Here is an 18,881-nt window from a genome sequence, read left to right as displayed (position 1 = left end):
CGATCATGGGAACGGCTAGATGACGGATCGATATGTGATCGATGGATTACTTAACGATCCGGATAGAAGATCGATAGAGGATCGATACTCAAGATTTTTTTAAGCTTATGATTAGTTATGGATTATAGGACCCTGCCGACGCACCGGACTTAACGAGCACCGGACACGCGAAAGTCCGGTGTAAAATTAGAATTTTTTTTACCACCGGACAACTTCTACACCGGACTTAAGGAAGTCGGATGTCCGGTGTCGGAGAAGGATATTTTTTCCCACCGGACAATCAAAACAACGGACATGACCAGTCCGGTGCATCCGGTGTTTCTTAATTTTTTGTTTCATAAATGTCCGGCGTCCAAAATTCCCTGTATGCAACACCGGACTGACACCAGACTTATTGCGTCCGGTGTAGCGAGAGGATACTTTTGCCACCGGACAAATACACCGGACAGTCCGGTGCGTCGGCAGGGTCCTTCGATTATTTATATCGATCTATCATCGATCTTTTATCAATCTTGATTTACGATCGATAACAAACCGATTAACGATTGATGACGAATAGATTAACGATCGATGAGGAATCGATTAACGATCGATGACGAATCGATATACTCGATTGAAATACTAGCTCGATAATGGATCAACGAAGGATCAATACTAGCCTGGACACAAGTGTTACGCGTAAGCCAAATCGCGTATTACGAACAACCTCTAAATTGCTGAGTACAGGAGAAAAAAAATCAAAATTCAAAATGGCGGCCAAGCCCACGATGATAACTATCAAAAATCTTTGTTTTTCATTCAGCTATTGCAGCTCAATAAATCAATGAAATAACTTGAAATAAAAAGTAAACAAACCTTGAACCTTTCATGAATCCAAATAAATAAAAGTATTCATCTAAAGTGAAGATTACATTTCAAAATAAAACGATTTCCAAACCAACCTAAAGTCAGTGTCTGCCAACTAAAAACTTCTCTGCGGGGTCACTGACAAGGAGTTACGACTTCAGACTTGAGATTCCAATTCTTGTATAGGCTGCAACTACACTGCCAAATGATCTGTATTACAAAGACTTCCAATTGGGTCCATAAGTTAAGAAAATGAGATTATCTTATAGCACGGGGGTTCTGTTTTTAAAAACAAACTTCAAAATAAAATTGTTAATGAGCTTGTTACTTAAAATATCACTTACTTACATAATTTATGAATGATATAACACCCCTTTCTTAAATAAATGGCCTCTTAAAGTCTTTTATGTTTGCCGCAAGAAGGAAGAAAAATTTAATTTGACCCCCAGTTTTTTTTCTCGTTTTCTAGCCATTTCCCACGTGTTAGTGTAGACACAACTTTAATCCGGGGAAATGAAGCGTTTTCATTGGTCTAAAATCACGGATGGTCACGTGACCAGAATTTTTATCCAGGGAAATGCCGTGGCCGCAATGTTTTGCTTTAGTGAGATTGACCATTTTGTTGTTTAGATTTGAGCGGGCGAAATTTCTGTACAAACCAAAATATGGCTTCGTTGGAATACCGGTTGAAACACTTGTGTGGATATCCAGACCGTAAACTATTTCACTGTCTAGTTTTTTTTAATATTTTGTCTCTGGTTTACGGTCTGGTCGAAGTAACTCGTCTACAGGGATATCTGTCCCTGCATATGCGAGTGTCTCTAATTGGTCAGTACGCGCCCAGTCACTGAGCAGAATTTTCGCGGGGTTTTCGATATTTTTCGATGCGCGCACATAATTTATGGAAAAAGCTGACCTTGCAAAAAAAGATAAACAAATGAAAATGAAAACGCAGGTTCATTTCTAAACAAAATGGCTGATGGAAAGGAGCCTTTTTTATGAATGTGGCTGACGTTTGGATATAGTTTAAAGTAGTTTTGAAAGTTTATTGAGTTTGTAAAAGAGGTTTTATGGTAAGTAATTATGTGTGTCTACCTGGGTTTCCACAGTTTTGAGATTCTGTCAACAAGGGTTTACTCACAGACTGTGTCATTCAAAACTGTATCAGACTTTTTTAGTTGCACCAGACTCTTAAATTTTAGAAACTTTGTATATTGAGGTAAGAGTGTTTTTTTCTGAAATTTTGAGTCTGGATACCCAGGCTAGATCGATACTCAAGACTTTTTAATGGCTGAATCTTCCATCGATCTTCTATCCGGATCGTTAAGTAATCCATCAATCACATATCGATCCGTCATCGAGACGTTCCGATGATCGATCCTATCGAGTGCGGACGTCTGGAGTAAATTATCTAGGAGAGACTTTCCTCAAACACCCAGGTAAAATCCAGGGGTCGCCTTAAATACATCTGTTCTTAAAATCCAGGAGCGCATTTTAAGGAAAAACACATACAATTTTCCAGCGGACAATTTGTTCAAAAAATCCAGGAGCTAAATTGACGACCCACGGCATGGCCCGAACATGTTCGGGCCTGTTCGGACCATGCTCAGGCCACAAAGAAGTATTATTGAATTGGCCCGAACATTTTGTTCGGACCATGTTCGGGCCATCATAGGAATAGTAGAATTTAATTTTATTTACCTTTCCTGGTTTATCATCATCCATTGTTATATGTTAAATATTTTCATTACACAAATTCAAAGTTCCAAATACCAGTTTGATTCACAAAGTTGTATAACAGTACAAAAAACGATCCAGAAAAATTCTGCTTCGAATAGGAGAAGACCACGAGAAAAGGGAACGGGATAAAGAATAAAAAGAAGACCATATTATGTAAGATTCAAATCATTCTTTTTAATAATTTTCCTAACTTAATTGGAAAATAGATGATTAACTTTTATATTTGAACAATATATATTTGAATAAAGATGAAGATTTTTAAATTTGTTTGCTAAAATAAGGAATTTAAAATATAAATATTGGGTCCTGAAATTACATGCGCGATCGTAGCAAGTTTTCGAAAATCTGGCCCGAACATGGTCCGAAACTGTGCGGGTCACGCGCGGCCCACGTGCGGACCATTTTTAAAAAGTATTAATCAAGAGGCCCGAACATGTTCGGGCCTTGCCGTGGGTCGTCTAAATTGTGAAAAACACAACCAGATGCCAGATTTTTTTTTCAAGGAGCTTCATCATGATTTCGTTAAAAGGTCTCATTTTCTAAGAGCATTTTAACTTTCTTAGAGAATAGCTATTATATTTTTCCAGGAGCATAATATTTCTAGAGAACAGATATACCCTAGGATCGTCTAATATCGACACGCGTCTTCTAATTTCGACATAGCTGTAGGCTGGTCTTCGAAATAAAAATCAAACATAAACAAATACATACCAAAGTTATCAATCAATCACTAAATTGTACTCTCCCTATCACAGTGTAGAGCTAAAGCTCTAAAACAGCATCTAATAACATGAAAACCAGAATATGATTCTTCAATGGGAATCAAAACTGTAAAGTGCACTTACAGTAGGGGTCTTCGACAAAAAACTTTCGAATTTTTTATCGGCATTGGGTCGATAAGCTTCAGACCCCCTCCCCCCCCTTGCTCTTATCGGCCAAAATTTTTCAAATCCAACTTTTACATCTTCGAAGACACAATTTCCTCCAATCTCGTCGGCCATCGCCTTCCCACCCGTCATCGTCAAATTTTTGTCTATTTGTGCACCAACATTGAGTTTGTTCATACCCGCATTGATATTGTTAATCAAAACAAAAGTTAAAATGACGGGATGAAGTCGCAACATCGAAGGAAAAGGCAGCGTGCTGGCCAATGAAAAAAGAGTTTTTTATCAAAGATAGTTCAAAACTGTATATACTTTTAAAGCTGCGAATTTGCGTGCAAAGGTGAAAGCAAGTGAAATCATATGCTTTCAGTGGAGTTTGTGGACGAAATCAGAAAGAAATTGGCTGAAAGGATTTTCGTCTCAATACTTGTTTTTTTATCGGCATGTAGTTGGACCCCCCCCCCCCACCCCTTATCAGCCCAATGTCGATAAAAAATTCGAAATTTTTTTGTCGAAGATCCCTTACAAACATAAATTTGTCAGATCTAACAAAATTAATAACCACGCTGTCATCATTGACAATAAAACAAACGATTTTCTGTCAAGAGCCTTGTAAATATTCTAACAACTTCCATCGAAATGATCTACCACAGCTCAGTCTACCATTTTTAGCGCAGTCCGAGGATTGAGCAGAGAACGCTCCCCGAACTCCTGCGCGGGTGAAAAACTTCAATCTGTCAATTATTTTCTCAAGCGAAGAGTACGCGAAGCGATTCTAGCTTTACAATAGTGCGCGGGTCATCAATGGATAGTATTCAATTATCATTACCCCTTTATTTTCATTCCTAGAACTTTGCAAAAAAAAGGAAAAATAGAAAAGTTATATTTTTTACTGCTCTATTCACATACTGAATTTGAAAGATCTTCTATGTGGCGTTTTTTTGCAAACTTCAAAAAACTCATTTTTGTCCCGCCTTTGCGGGACTTTAGGTTAAGTGCTTGAGTGCAGCATAGGATACAAAGTCCAAACATGCGTTTTTATTATGTGACTTGAAGCGTAATAAAGTTGTAAAATTTTAATGATGGGCACGAGAAAGTTACAAGGAAGTTTGCATGCGTTTCGTGTGTTGTGTGAAACTGCTCATAATTTGGCTGCTTTTTTAATTGAAAGGATTGCAATGTTTACCAAATTTCTAGTTTGATGGATGAACTAGTTCGATAAGAATGATACTAAAAATTTCATTCAAGGTTTGTTTTGATTAATTTACAGATCCGGTGTCGAAATTAGAAGACGCATGTCAATATTAGACAATTCTACGGTACATTTTCCAGGAGTCCCTTTTTTTCCCAGATCAGATGATATAATCCAGGATAGGAGAGCCCAGGATACAGAACAGATACTTTAATGGGATAAACTTTCGCGGGGATTAAATTTCGCAGTTGAGCTCATCCGCGAAATTTTAAGATTTCGCGGGGATTAATTTTCGCGGATGAGGAATTTCCTGATTTTTCGCGGGGATTTAATTTTGCGGATTGGGGTACAAAGTAAAATTTTTGAAAAGGGTCAAAACATTGAAATGAAATTTTTCCAGGAAAATTAAGAATTTTTTTTCAAGTAATAAGAGGGTGTTTTGGAATAGGGCGAGGAGATATGTATTACAACTATCAAAAGTTGAATTTGAACTTCCATGGTGCGGAGCTAAATTTTCACAGCCTATTTGGGGGAAGATAAATTCGGGATAAGAAAATTAAATTGAAAATGAATTAGTTTTAGTTTCTCATGTCAAAACTGTTTTTGAAATACAAAGGGGATACAAACAAAATATGAACGTAGTAACTGAATAAAGAAAATAAACGATAAAAATAGAAATTTCCCGGATTGCAAAAAAAATTCAAATTTTTCGTGGAAACTAATTTTCGCGGATGGGCATTTTTCAAATTTCCAATGGGACTTATTTTCGCGGATGACACCCAAATCCGCGAAATCCGCGAAAATTAATCCCTGCGAAAATTTATCCATTAAAGTAATTTTCCAGGAGAAGGAGACTTCAAGAAGAGATATATCATACTTCCTAGCCGGTGGCTGCTCTTCAAGATATAAGAAGAAAATGCATCCTGACTAGCAAAAGTCAGTGTAGCTGGAGCTTCGATATTCCAGGATTAGAAAAAGCTATACCTGTTATCTTTGTTCTTTAAAGAATCAACAAGCCATCAACATTGATAAATTACACATATTTCCTCAGAAACTTTTAAAACTATCTGCCATTATGTCTTTCTTGAAGCTGTTCCGAAATTAACCAATCGGGTTAGGTATCGGAATTCCTATGGGAGTTCTTTCCCGAGAATTGTAAAATAGCTAAGTCGGCAAAAAAACTTTTTCCGGGGGTTTGAAGAATAAACAGAACTGTTATCATTTGTTTTTTATTTAACTATATATTTAAATTTGCGCTCAGAAATACTTAAACAAATAAGTTAATAGTATTCAATATACTATTTGTATCTTTCAGAAAATAAACACTTACAGAATGACATAGTTTATCATTTGGAATACCCCCGTGTTTAGACCATTCTATCGTGGGCGCAAAATAGGGCGGCAACTAAGTAGCACCCTCAGTGCAAGATTGCCGCCTCATCTTTATTCGTCCGCGCGAAAGCGTGAGCTAAACATTTTTTTCTCACGCTCAAGGGGAAAAGGAAAGTGATCGTTATTCTTTGAAGGAAAAATGTCAGAACAAACCCAAAGACCAAAAGATGTATTTTGTTGTTGAGAATCGATCCTGTGAAGATGAAAAGATTTCTGCTATGCTTTTTTTTCGGAACGCTAAAAAACTCTAATTTCAATCTTCCTTAAGGTAAAGAGGTTGCGAGATTTGGGTTAGCGAGGCAAAAATCGCTAAAAAGCTGGTAAAATCGTAATCCTCAATAATTGAAGTTCCAGCCTCACTGAAAGTTTATCTGCATAAGTCTGGACTAGGTTGACGTGTTATAATTGTTTGGGTAGAGAATAATGCGACGACAATGATCTTTCAAATAACTACGAAACAGCTTCGCTGTTGTTAGCTGGGGAAGGTCAGTAAAAAAACAAACCTTAGAGCAATAACAAAAGTAAAAAGAGAGCTAGCGCTTACAGTGTTTTTTGTATATATTGTAGCTGTATTCTTTTTGGTTCAACAGGATTTTTAAATGTGTCTAAATAAGTTTGAGTTTATCGACCCATTCAGTCTAAACTTAAACTCCTACATCAGGATTAGAAACTAGGCTAGTCTTACTTCTTTTATCTTTTCCTTTAATACAACAATACAATGCTGACAAGTTGACACAACACATGTGTACATGTACATTGACAATAATCCCTGAGAGAAGTTTTCTTAGAAATTTGCAACAAAAACGAAAGTGGTCTCTTCTACTGATTGCTTCCCAGGGCTCCTTTGCAGCTGTATATCAAATTTCCACCAATGAGGTTGCCGCATTTCAAACGGCCCTTCTTTTTGGCACCCGTGACCTTTCTGTGCCTTGCACGACGGGCGGCTGTAAAATCCCACCCCTTCATATATTTGTTTCAATTCATGATCCGTGGCTTTAGGTTTTTTCTCATTTTCAATTTACTGAAGAAAGGGGGAATTTGATGCGAGAGTTAGATTGTCAACAAAGTGCCGTAAAAAATCATTGAACTTAAAATCTTAAATATTTTCACTTTGAAGAATAGGTGCAAAAAAGTGAAACATAGAAAAGTTTTATTTTTCATTGCATTATTCAAAATGTGGGATTTGGAAAATTTTCTATGCTTAGTTTTTTGCACAAACCCCTGTAACTATGGGCGAGCACCCAGTTGCTAAGATGTTGGCTTGAAATCGAAAATGAAACCACTGAAAACAATAGTAAAATCAGCCCGTACTCGAAATCCTGTAATCTTGATATACAAGTTTAAGTCTATACTGCTAGTGCAGTGGTATTCATATTGGCAGATTGGGAGTTTATATCATTGTTGTGGGGCTTTCTTTTCTTGGACCATACCTTTGGCTATGTTTGTCGAGAGATTATTTTTCATCATCAGGCAATGTGTAGGATGTTTTTTAAAATTATTTATTCACGATAATATATCTCCCAGGTTTATCAATCTCTACAAAATAATCATGCTTAAGTTGGAAAGCATCCAGTGAGGTCCTTTTTTTAAATATCTGTTTCCCAGGCATAGCCTTCCTGGACAATTTGATTTGTAAATTAAATAAATAATAAATAATAAATAACTAAATTTTTAATCTCAAAGTATCTTCTCTAGAAAATTTGATCTGTTTTCACAATTTTCAGAATTAAAATTTTGATATGTTCTCCCAAGCTTATAAGGAATACAACCCTGCCAACGCACTGGACAGTCTGGTGTTTTTGTCAGGTACATCCTTATATCCTGCGTCGGCAGGGTCATTAAGGAATTGGATATCTGTATCCCTTGGCGAGTTCCTGTATATACGCAGGTGCAATCAAAAAAATCAAAACTGCACTCATAAAAAAATTACGTCTGCATCTTTTTTTCCTGTTTTTTGCCTAGGCGATATAGCGAACATTGTAAGTATTTAAGCAGACTGTGCCTTTAACCTTTAATTGGCTGTAAAAAATTTCTGCGTTGGTAGAAATTTCTCCAACTTTCAACAATGATAGAACAAACCTACGTAAACGAAATTAACCAGCGCATTTTCTATCTTTCTCCTTCATCATCTTCAATGAAGCACTCAAAGTCAAATAGAATTAAGCATATAAGATATTCTTATAACCGGGAAATGCTGTTTGCGCTTTCGTTTCGATGGAGTGCATGACATAACTTGCGTGGCAACATACTTGCTTTCTGTTGGCTGATCATATTGGGCATTTTGGTGTTGTCACCCTCGAACCAGCAGGCGCTTTTATCATTCCGTAACTCCGTTTACCATTTTAAATGAGTCAACAATAGATCCAAAAGGGCGCCCTCATCAAGGAAGATAATTTGCTTTGGTCTTCGCCTTTGGGAAGTAGTAATGTTTTTGGTTGTTTTCGATGGAAAATAGTAAGAAACTAAAGTTTACAAGTGTCATTTAGTTTTTGCCGGCTGATAGAATGGCAGGATCCTGGATGGCTTCCCTAACTGTCTAATCATTTGCAATGTTTCTTTTAAAGTTTTATAGATATGTTGCTGTTGCTATAAATTACACTGCTGTGCTGACTGAATTCTATCATTAATGTTTATTGTTAAGTGTTTATCAATAAAGCCCTTACAGTATTAGCCTGGAGATCCATGCTATATTCTGAAGGCGAAATATATAGCATGGTATGGGCTGACAGGCCTAATTGGAGTTGAGTCCCGAGTGGGATTCGACTTTTCAGACAAAGGATTTTCGTCGACTTTGTACTTAACCATAAATTTATGTCTTTACCTTTTTGGGTTTTCTTTGGAATCGATTCTCTTCCTCTTCTCTTCGTCATTAGGGATCCCTCGTCATTATGCGTTTAAAATAAGTCCATTCTAATTTGCCGGAACCCGATTTCAACGTCATTGTAACACGCCCGGAAAAGTACCATACCGATTTAAATATTTGGAAATGATTGTCCGTGTTTGTAATACTCTCGGGTACCTAATGGCCGTCCCCCCCCCTGCTAATTAATTTTTCGAAAATTTTCCACTACCCATATTAATTCAGTCCCGAATCTAGCCACATATTTAACACGTTCGGGACAGTCCCGAATTCAACCTTTTTGTTATCAAAATCGGGACCGTCCCGAATACCACCTTCTTTGTAAACACTCGAAAACGTATTTTTTTAAAGAAGTCGGAATACTATGTTAGGGCAGTAAGTCCAAATTAGTGTATTCCGCCTTCTTTAGAAACACTCGAAAACGTATTTTTTTAAAGAAGGCGGAATACTATGTTAGGGCAGTAAGTCTATAGTAGTGTATTCCGCCTTCTTTAGAAACATTGGAAAGGGAATTTTTTTAAAGAAGGCGGAATACTATGTAAGGGCAGTAAGTCCATAGTAGTATATTCCGCCTTCTTTAGAAACACTCGAAAACGTATATTTTTAAAGAAGGCGGAATATTACGTTAGTGCAGTAATTCCAAAGTAGTGTATTCCGCCTTCTTTAGAAACACTCGAAAACGTATATTTTTAAAGAAGGCGGAATACTATGTTAGTGCAGTAATTCCAAAGTAGTGTATTCCGCCTTCTTTAGAAACACTCGAAAACGTATATTTTTAAAGAAGGCGGAATACTATGTTAGGGCAGTAAGTCTATAGTAGTATATTCCGCCTTCTTTAGAAACACTCGAAAACGTATATTTCTAAAGAAGGCGGGATACTATGTTAGGGCAGTAAGTCCATAGTAGTGTATTCCGCCTTCTTTAGAAACATTCGAAAGGGAATTTTTTTAAAGAAGGCGGAATACTATGTTAGTGCAGTAAGTCCAAAGTAGTGTGTTCCGCCTTCTTTAGAAACACTCGAAAACGTATTTTTTCAAAGAAGGCGGAATACTATGTTAGTGCAGTAAGTCCAAAGTAGTGTATACCGCCTTCCTTAGAAACACTCGAAAACGTATTTTTTTAAAGAAGGCGGAATACTATGTTAGGGCAGTAAGTCCATAGTAATGTATTACGCCTTCTTTAGAAACATTCGAAAGGGAATTTTTTTATAAAAGGCGGAATACATTGTTTGGATTTTTTGTTCTAATATTTTCGCCTTCTTTAGAAATTTTGAAATAAGGAAAATCGGGACTAAAAATTTCTCGTTGCCTTATATACTTTTACTTGAGTCCCGAATCCAATATGTTCGTAAAGTAAATCGGGACTAAAAATTTCTCGTTGCTATATATACTTTTACTTGAGTCCCGAATGCAACCTTTTCGTAGACCAATTCGGGACCGTCCCGAATCAAACCTTTATATAGACAGATTCGGGACCGTCCCGAAATTTACATTTTCAAGACAAGCTATCATTAGCCCATATAAATAAAGATCTGCCCCACACTTCCCTGATTTTCAAATTCAAGCCGCCATATCCATCTTTTCAGTGACTCAGATATTAAATATGTATTATATATACTTTTACTTGAGTCCCGAATTCAATATGTTCGTAAGGTAAATCGGGACTAAAAGTTTCTCGTTGCTATATATACTTTTACTTGAGTCCCGAATTCAACCTTTTCGTAGACCAATTCGGGACCGTCCCGAATCAAACCTTTATAAAGACAGATTCGGGACCGTCCCGAAATTTACATTTTCAAGACAAGCTATAATTAGCCCGTATAAATAAAGATCTGCCCCACACTTCCCTGATTTTCAAATTCAAGCCGCCATATCCATCTTTTCAGTGACTCAGATATTAAATATGTATTATATATACTTTTACTTGAGTCCCGAATTCAATATGTTCGTAAGGTAAATCGGGACTAAAAGTTTCTCGTTACTATATATACTTTTACTTGAGTCCCGAATTCAACCTTTTCGTAGACCAATTCGGGACCGTCCCGAATCAAACCTTTATATAGACAGATTCGGGACCGTCCCGAAATTTACATTTTCAAGACAAGCTATAATTAGCCCGTATAAATAAAGATCTGCCCCACACTTCCCTGATTTTCAAATTCAAGCCGCCATATCCATCTTTTCAGTGACTCAGATATTAAATATGTATTATATATACTTTTACTTGAGTCCCGAATCCAATATGTTCATAAGGTAAATCGGGACTAAAAGTTTCTCGTTACTATATATATACTTTTACTTGAGTCCCGAATTCAACCATTTCGTTGGCCAAATCGGGAATTTTAATTTAGTCCCGAATCCAAACATTTCGTACGCAAAATCGGGACTGAAGTAAAAGTATATATAGTAACGAGAAACTTTTAGTCCTCGTTTACTATATAATAGTATAAATCAAACCAACGATCAATTTTTTTTTTCATCGATTTCGACTTCCTAACTACGTCGTTCTAGTTCGGGACAGTCCCGAGCGGGACTCAAGTTAAATTAGGCCGGCTGACATTTTGAATTTCTCAGATCCTAATAACGGTTGAAAACACAGCCAATCAAATCCTGTTATTCTTTCACTGGTCGCACTTTCTTAGAGAAAACGCAACTTCCGAAATTTGGTTTTTATTTTAGTAAGGACAGCGCAACAGCGCTAAATTCGAATTTCCCACTGTAAATTTTTGAGGCAGAAAGTCATACCTGTCCTGTATACATCAGATTATAAAAATACAGGACGAGTCTCCTGACTAAGCCCTTATCAGCTCTCATTGCTAATTTTGAATTATTAAGTTTTCAAGGATAAGAGCTCTCTCCAAGGGTGTCAATCATGTGTTCATTTGGATTGAATAGTATCTAGTATTCTCTTAAATATAGTACTTGTCAAGTGTTTTTTGTAGGATCCTTTCTAAGATTTTCACCAGATTTGCCTTCTTTATGGATTGGGTTGATTACAGATTTTTCAGGGTTTCAGGTATTTACACAATATTCAAGCATTTTCTACAAAGAATGGCAAGAGACTATAAGATGGTAATTTTTAAAATTGGTAATTTTTAAAATTGGTGGAACACCAACTGGTCAAGCTGAAGAAACATTACCCCAATAGGATCAAGTCCGTCAATCATATCCTCAAAATCTTTTTTTTTGTCTGTGGGATATCTTTGTGGTGGTTGAACAGATGTTGAAGGAGAAGGATGTTAAGATTAAGATTGTAAGAAGGATACTAAGTCGGCTGGCAAAAAGTTGTTCCACATGGAAATTGCTCATCCTCCTAAGTTCTTCACATGGCTTGGGTTAGCCTGGGTATAGATTTTCAGACATCTGCCGATTATGCCCAACGTTTTTGTTTGATAAAATGACTAGATTGGTTAAGATACTGAATAAATTATACTTATCTTTAGTGTTCTTATGTGCAAGGCTTCAAGAAACCTTAAAGTGATTCTCATATTTACAAGCATTTATATAAGGAGCTGAAAAATATGCTGTTATATGCATTTTTGTTTCTCTACAACTTAGAAACTGCTGCAATTTTAATAATCATTTTTAAAAGTTTTTTTCTGGAAATTTTCTACAAAAATGGTGTCACTGCATTATTGTGATGGTAGGTTATTATCAGAAGTATTGCTCTAGTATTGAATATAAAACAGAAGCATTTTAAATGGCATAATTTTTCATTTCCAGAAGTTGCATTATAAAAATTGCTAAAGATGGGTGAAAAAAGTGTATTTGGTCTCTTGAATGGTTTGGCAAAAAGGTTATATTATGGTGAAAACAACATTACAGACGAATTTCTTCAGACACAACTCTACCCTGATTTAAACCAGGAAGAGTTCAATACAATCCTTTTGAAGTTTGAACAAATCTTGAAAAACATTGCATACTCTAATATGGATCTGCGTCAACTGGATGCCTTTTTGTCGTCGCAAGCCAAAAAGAAACCTGATTTTTTGAGTGAAGGAGACATCACTAGCATTACAAAATTCTGGAAACAAAATAAATCGAAGATACATACAGAGCTTCTAAATCGAAATATGGGAAGACGAGTGACAGCTGTCAAATGGAGAATTGCAGTCACTTCGAAAGGCAGTGAACAACAGGTAGATGAATCTAAAGTAGTTTTTAATATCGAGACACAGGAAGGAGTTTCAGACACAGAATTTGTGCGATTTGAAGCTAATGAAACTGAACTAGACTCAATGGTTAATGAAATAGAAAATATTGAAAAAAGAATTGTAAATTTTGTACAACACTAATGTTTTTTTGGAAGATTCAAAAGAATTGGATTGAATTTTCATTTAAATGTTTTGGTCAATAAATATCTAAAATTAACTTTGAAAGATTTGTTTTTGAAACATAAAAATTAATTAAGTATCTTTTAGAACTGTTTGGACCAATTTTTGATTTATTTTGTTCATTAGCTGCATTACTTTTTGGTAAATTTTTCCAGATAACAAATTTGTACATAATATATTACAAGTAGCATTTTATACATCACAAACCTCTATTTCTTTTTTTTATGATTTTTGATTTTCTTAACAAAGTTATTATAGGTTAAAGGATTCCATTTAATTGAACCAACTTTGCATATAAACAGACTAAAATATCTGATCTTAAAATGAGTGTCTTTGGAACAACAAAAACTTGACTGACTTTTTGTCTCCTCATTGAGCTCATTCAGAATTATTTGTTTCCTCAATTTCTACATTTGAATTAAAAACGTGTTTTTGGAATTTTTCAGAAATTAAATTTTGACTTCAAAAGCTTATAATTTTTGAGCCACTGAAGCTAAAAAAAATTCACTAATTTACGAAAACTTACTTCTGTTTGTCCATGTTAAAAATTTCTTGATTATTTATTTCTATAGTGATTTTAAAATGAAAAATAACAGCAAGAAATGAATGTTTGACCCATGAGATGTGAAGTACAACACAAAACAAAAGACAATGGCATCAGCTTTACGTAATTGTGATCCAGAGCTTCGGAATTATTTGGTTGATCATCATGTACCAGAGCTCTTTGAGGTTTGTTTGCAATGCTTTATGAAATTATTTCTCTTGAAGCCTCTTGCTGATTATCGAAGGGGGGAGGGGTTTGTACTTTTACGGTGTGACGGGATTGGCCCTATTTTAGTAGGGTATTACGGGATTTGACGAAAAAAGAGACGGGAAAACAGTATTTTAAAATCAGACGGCGATGGTATTTAGCCTTATTTTTTGCCATTATGCCAGTATTTTAACCTCTACAAACCAGTGTGACGGTGTTATTATGTTTTTCAATTTTCGGGATTCTGGGATTCAGCAAAAATTTTGATGGGAAAACGGTATTTCGAACCCCTACAACCCCCCCCCCTCGAAGGTTGCAACCTGTTTTAATTGAACAAGCAACATCCAATCAAACAAATTTAGATCAACAGATTTTTTTTTCACTTCAATGTTGTAGGGTTGCTTACCTCAATATTGTGTCAGTTTTACATTATGGGAATGTCATTATTGTATTTCCTTTACAGTATTTAGTTCTGCTCTTTAAAGAGGGTACCTAAAATCTTGAAAATTTTAAGAGCATAATGATTCTTATTCAAAGAAAAATGGTACAAAGTAAAGTAGAAAAATAATTTCGAGAAACTGAAGTTTATTATTTTGACATATTATTGGTTATGTTAAGCTCTGCAGCCAAACCAATTACTGTCAAACCTGTTTTGTTGTTTGAAGTAACATCTTGGTTTTCTAACAATAGGCCTTGATGTGTGCATTAACAGTCAACCAGCCAGAAGATGGCCGCCAATTCATTATAGAATGCATTCTGCAGCTAAAAGAAGATCCCTCTATGCTCCAAGAACTACAATGGTAAGCGCTTTAATCTTAGTCACTGGGGAGGGGTGAGATTTTGCAAAAAGAAAGATCACTCATTCCTCACTTGACTTGTCCAGTGTGTCCTCCTCACCCCTCAACATAGGTATTATTTTTTGAATTTAGTCATGTGTCTTATTAATTGGGGCTGTCCACATAGTACGTACGCACTAAGGGGGGAGGGGGTCTTCTCAAAAGCGTATGCTTGCGTACATGGGGAGGGGAGAGATCAAAGGAAAATGTACGTACGCAGAGAAAAAATTTTCATAGCCTTTTTTTGCTTGAGTTTTTTCGACTTTTACGCTTCTTATACGCATCAAGGAAAAGAAAAAGTTTCTTAATAAACATTGAGTTTCATGTAATGAAATAAAGGTCCGAACCAATTGATTTGTTGAATTTGAAATTTTCTTCAACCGACAGGGGGGGGGTGAATAAAATAGTACGTTATTACCAGGGGATATAGCCATTTGCGTACAGGAAGGGAGGGGGTACTTGATTTTTACTAGTAATAACATGGTTTAGAGACATTGGCCTTCTTCATCATCTTTCTGACATTATCAGATATTTTAATTTACTAAAAGCAATAATACCTTATAGTGAGGTATGTTGGCACAATAGTACTTCAGATGGTGATAGAAGCATGAAATTTGGAACAAATGACCCTTAGAGGGTCTAAAACTTAATTTCAAACAGTAACACCAAATTTTATCACCTGCCAGATGACGTCATCAGGTGACTGGGCAAAAAATTATTTTTTTGAAAATATTAAAAATCTAATGGCCCCAGCGTAAAGATGATGAAATTCTGAGGAAAATTGAGATAGAAAACATGCCTTCAAAATGTTCCTATCAAAAGTTATGAGGGCTGAAAGTTTTTTGATGACGTCACAGGGTTCGAATTAACGTATCGTGTTTCGCGATTCGCGATGCGTTTTTGGAAATGTGCGAAGCAAAAATTCAGAAATTCAACAAAATCGCGATACAACATATCAAAAAATCTTTGAAAAATAATTAGTTGAAATAAATATTTTGAGCCTCCAAGCAAATACAATGGTTATTTGGCTCGTAAATTGGTCTTTAGAGTGGAGAATGCATCGTATATTGACTAAAACGCATCGTGAAACCTAAAAAATTTCGCGCATGCGGCGGGCATAATTAGCTCACTTCGTTCGCACAAAACTGTGATGCACTTTTAAATCGTTAATTCGATCCCTGCGTCATCGTATGCCTTTCCAGGCAAAAGTTAAAAAGCTCATAATTACAATCGAATCCACTTTCCCTTTCGGGTATTTACCTTAAAGGTTTCGCCCTATTTTGGACACATTTCTTTCATCTTCCTAGGGATTTTTAAATTTTTTTATGGAAAATGGCTAATTAATTTTAGCGTTTCCTAGGCAAAATCTCGAGAAATAAAAAAATTTGTTCCCTTAAGGTAGTTTGTTTTAAGTTTTTGTATGATGAAGAGTCCTCATTGGGCTTTTCCAGAAAATTTTTTTTCCCCCCACTGTTGAGGATATTGATTTTTCGAAGTATCGAACCCCGTGTATATCCTACTTTATTAGTAAAGTGGATATCCACTCTTAAAAATATGCTTACCCCTGGATATCGTATTTTTTACTTGAAAAGACACTTTACCCCCTGGATATCCGATATCCTCAACAGGGGGGACACGGACTATTTCTGGAAAAGCCCATTTTCATCATATCATTTTCACACTTTACCAAGGGACACTTTCATTGACGATGACAAGAAACCACTCAATCACATGATGAAGGCGACCACCATGAGATTCTCATTATGTTATGAAGATGAACGATACAGACCAACATATGATATGCTTCGCACTGCTTTCCAATTCTACAATCAATACCTCTTACGTTACTATTATGGGTAAGTTTAAGTATTGAAGAAAACAAGTTATGTATATACACCTATGAACCTCTAAAGTGTGGGAAACTTGCTTACAAAAAGCATATACTACTGTATGTGTAAGCTTGAGAAATCTAGTCCACTTGCTCATAGCTATCTGGTGAAAATTTTTGTCATCTCAATAGCAAATCATCTGATTATCCCACATCTTTTGGTTCAAGGTAATTAAATACCTTTTCATAAATTATCTCCTTTCCTGTACCACCCCTTAACTTTTGACAAAAAATTTTTTTGATGGCGTCACTCGTTATGCCCAAAGTGAGCAAAAACCGGAAATTTCCTTTGTTCTTATAGATATCTATAGTATTCTAACAAAGGCTTTAGAATGTATGTATGTATGTAATAGTTTATTTCAAGTTGACGAACAGGTAGCAACAAAGGCTAATAAAAGTCAACGCTACTTTACAATTTGTAAGGTGATTACAAAAAGCCGACACCGTCAATATAGGTCCGGCAGTTTCTACACGGGCATGATGTAGGCCTCCACTGCTTAATCTTTTCCTTAAAAATACGAAGATCAACTATATCTCTATACTCATCCGGAATTAATTCCCAAACTTTTGGCCCTAAAAATGAAAGTGACTCTGAACCGTGAAAAACAGAGTTTATTTCTCTTGATCTGAAGTAAGGCGTTTTGCGATTTACTTTGATATTTTCATCATGTTTGAAAATTTCTTTAGTTAGATCTGATATGTTATTTTTACATTTGAAAAGTTCTATTGCTAACAACTGAAGATTTTTATGGTGGAATTTGATGGCACCGTCTTTCTCTAAAAGCTGCTCAAAAGTAGATGTATGATCAGAATACACTATCCTCAAACATCTTTCGTGGAGGTGATTTATTTTTTGATCTAGCCTGCGAACATGAAACATCCAGACAAGCGAACAATAATTGAATTGACTTCGAAAGAAGGCATTCATGAGCCTTTGCTTCTTCTTTTGATTTATGTACGGTGCTACCCTCGCAAGTGCACTGATTTTCTGGCTAGCTTTCTTATAAATCGTGTTAATATGTGGCTCAAAAGTCAGACAGTTGTCAAAAGTTAATCCTAGGATCTTGCCTGAGTTGCTGTTAAAGATGCGTTCATTCTGTATAGTAATGAAGATTTCTTTGCTGGTATTGTTAGCTATCAACTCAGACTTGTCTGCATTTCCTTTCATTTGATTTTGGGTTATCCACTCAAAGATGATAGCAGCTCCATTCGAGAGCTCCTCACCAACCTGTTCCCAAGAATCAGCAATCACAAAAGGTGTTGTATCGTCTGCATAATTCAGTACATTTCTATTTTCAAGGAAGTAGAACAAATCTCTCATGTAGATGTTAAATAGTAGCGGCCCTAGAATGGATCCTTGGGGAACACCTACTTTAACATTATGCCAGGTACTGTAATGGTCGCCAATTTTCGTTCTTTGCTTTCTATCTGATAGATAGGCTGCTATGAGACCTAAGGCACTCCTTGAAAATCCGTATGCTTCAAGTTTAGCAATCAATAGTTCGTGCGAGATGCAGTCGAAAGTTTTTGATAAGTCAATGAGTAGCGCTGCAAACTTTTTCTTTTCATCTGTAGCTTTCTTCCAAATTTCAGTCATGACTAAAAGTGGAGTTTGTGTACTCATTCCTTTTCTATATCCAAATTGTCTATTGCTCAAAATGTTGTTAAAGTAGGTTGAGACTTGGGTATGTATGACTTTTTCATAAATTTTTGACAGAACTGGGAGAATACTCACCGGTCTGAAGTTGCCCTTGTCATTCTTTGAACCTTTTCTCTTATACACAGGTGTTATATCAGCAAGTTTCAAAACTTTTTCAAGAAAAAGTTGCCTGAGTCTAAAATGCTTATTTTATCCTAAATATTCAATAAATTACGGTTTAAACGATATATTTGACATAAAAATAAATTTGTATTGGAAAAGTGTAAATTTTTGTGGCACCTTACTGTCAGAAATGTCATCATGCACAAGATGTGAACATTTTTAGGTGTCAAATTTTTTTTATTTTGAAGCTAAATAAAAGTTAGGAATATACAGAAAATTTCATGGTAAAAGCTCTTTTATTTCAGGAGCTATTACCATTAATTTGACCTCCGAACAGAAACAGCCCCCCCCCCTAGGACGAATAGGGTTAAGGGAACTAATATTCGCGGAACTAATT

At 35.9% G+C, this 18,881-nt stretch overlaps 2 protein-coding genes across 2 annotated transcripts in view; both read left to right on the top strand.

Moving 5' to 3' along the window:
- Positions 1 to 12,555: 12,555 nt before the first annotated feature.
- On the top strand, positions 12,556 to 13,457 carry LOC136813131 (COMM domain-containing protein 1-like). The gene has a single exon (XM_067069660.1). It carries the CDS (start codon positions 12,663 to 12,665, stop codon positions 13,206 to 13,208), a length of 546 nt encoding a protein of 181 aa, XP_066925761.1. The 5' UTR covers positions 12,556 to 12,662; the 3' UTR covers positions 13,209 to 13,457.
- Positions 13,458 to 13,817: 360 nt separating this feature from the next.
- LOC136813127 (F-box and leucine-rich repeat protein 13-like) overlaps positions 13,818 to 18,881 on the top strand; it is a 29,440-nt gene continuing 24,376 nt past the window's right edge. Inside the window, exons 1-3 of the mRNA XM_067069656.1 lie at positions 13,818 to 13,976; positions 14,689 to 14,798; positions 16,526 to 16,690. Coding sequence (XP_066925757.1) covers positions 13,899 to 13,976; positions 14,689 to 14,798; positions 16,526 to 16,690 — 353 coding nt within the window. The 5' untranslated portion in view covers positions 13,818 to 13,898. The remainder of the gene's footprint in view (positions 13,977 to 14,688; positions 14,799 to 16,525; positions 16,691 to 18,881) is intronic.

The sequence above is a fragment of the Clytia hemisphaerica genome, unplaced genomic scaffold (assembly GCF_902728285.1).
Source record: "Clytia hemisphaerica strain Z4C2 unplaced genomic scaffold, Clytia hemisphaerica genome assembly, whole genome shotgun sequence".
NCBI classification, from domain to species: domain Eukaryota; kingdom Metazoa; phylum Cnidaria; class Hydrozoa; order Leptothecata; family Clytiidae; genus Clytia; species Clytia hemisphaerica.
The sequence above is the reverse complement of the archived record's forward strand: the minus strand, read 5'-3'. Positions and strand labels throughout refer to the sequence as shown.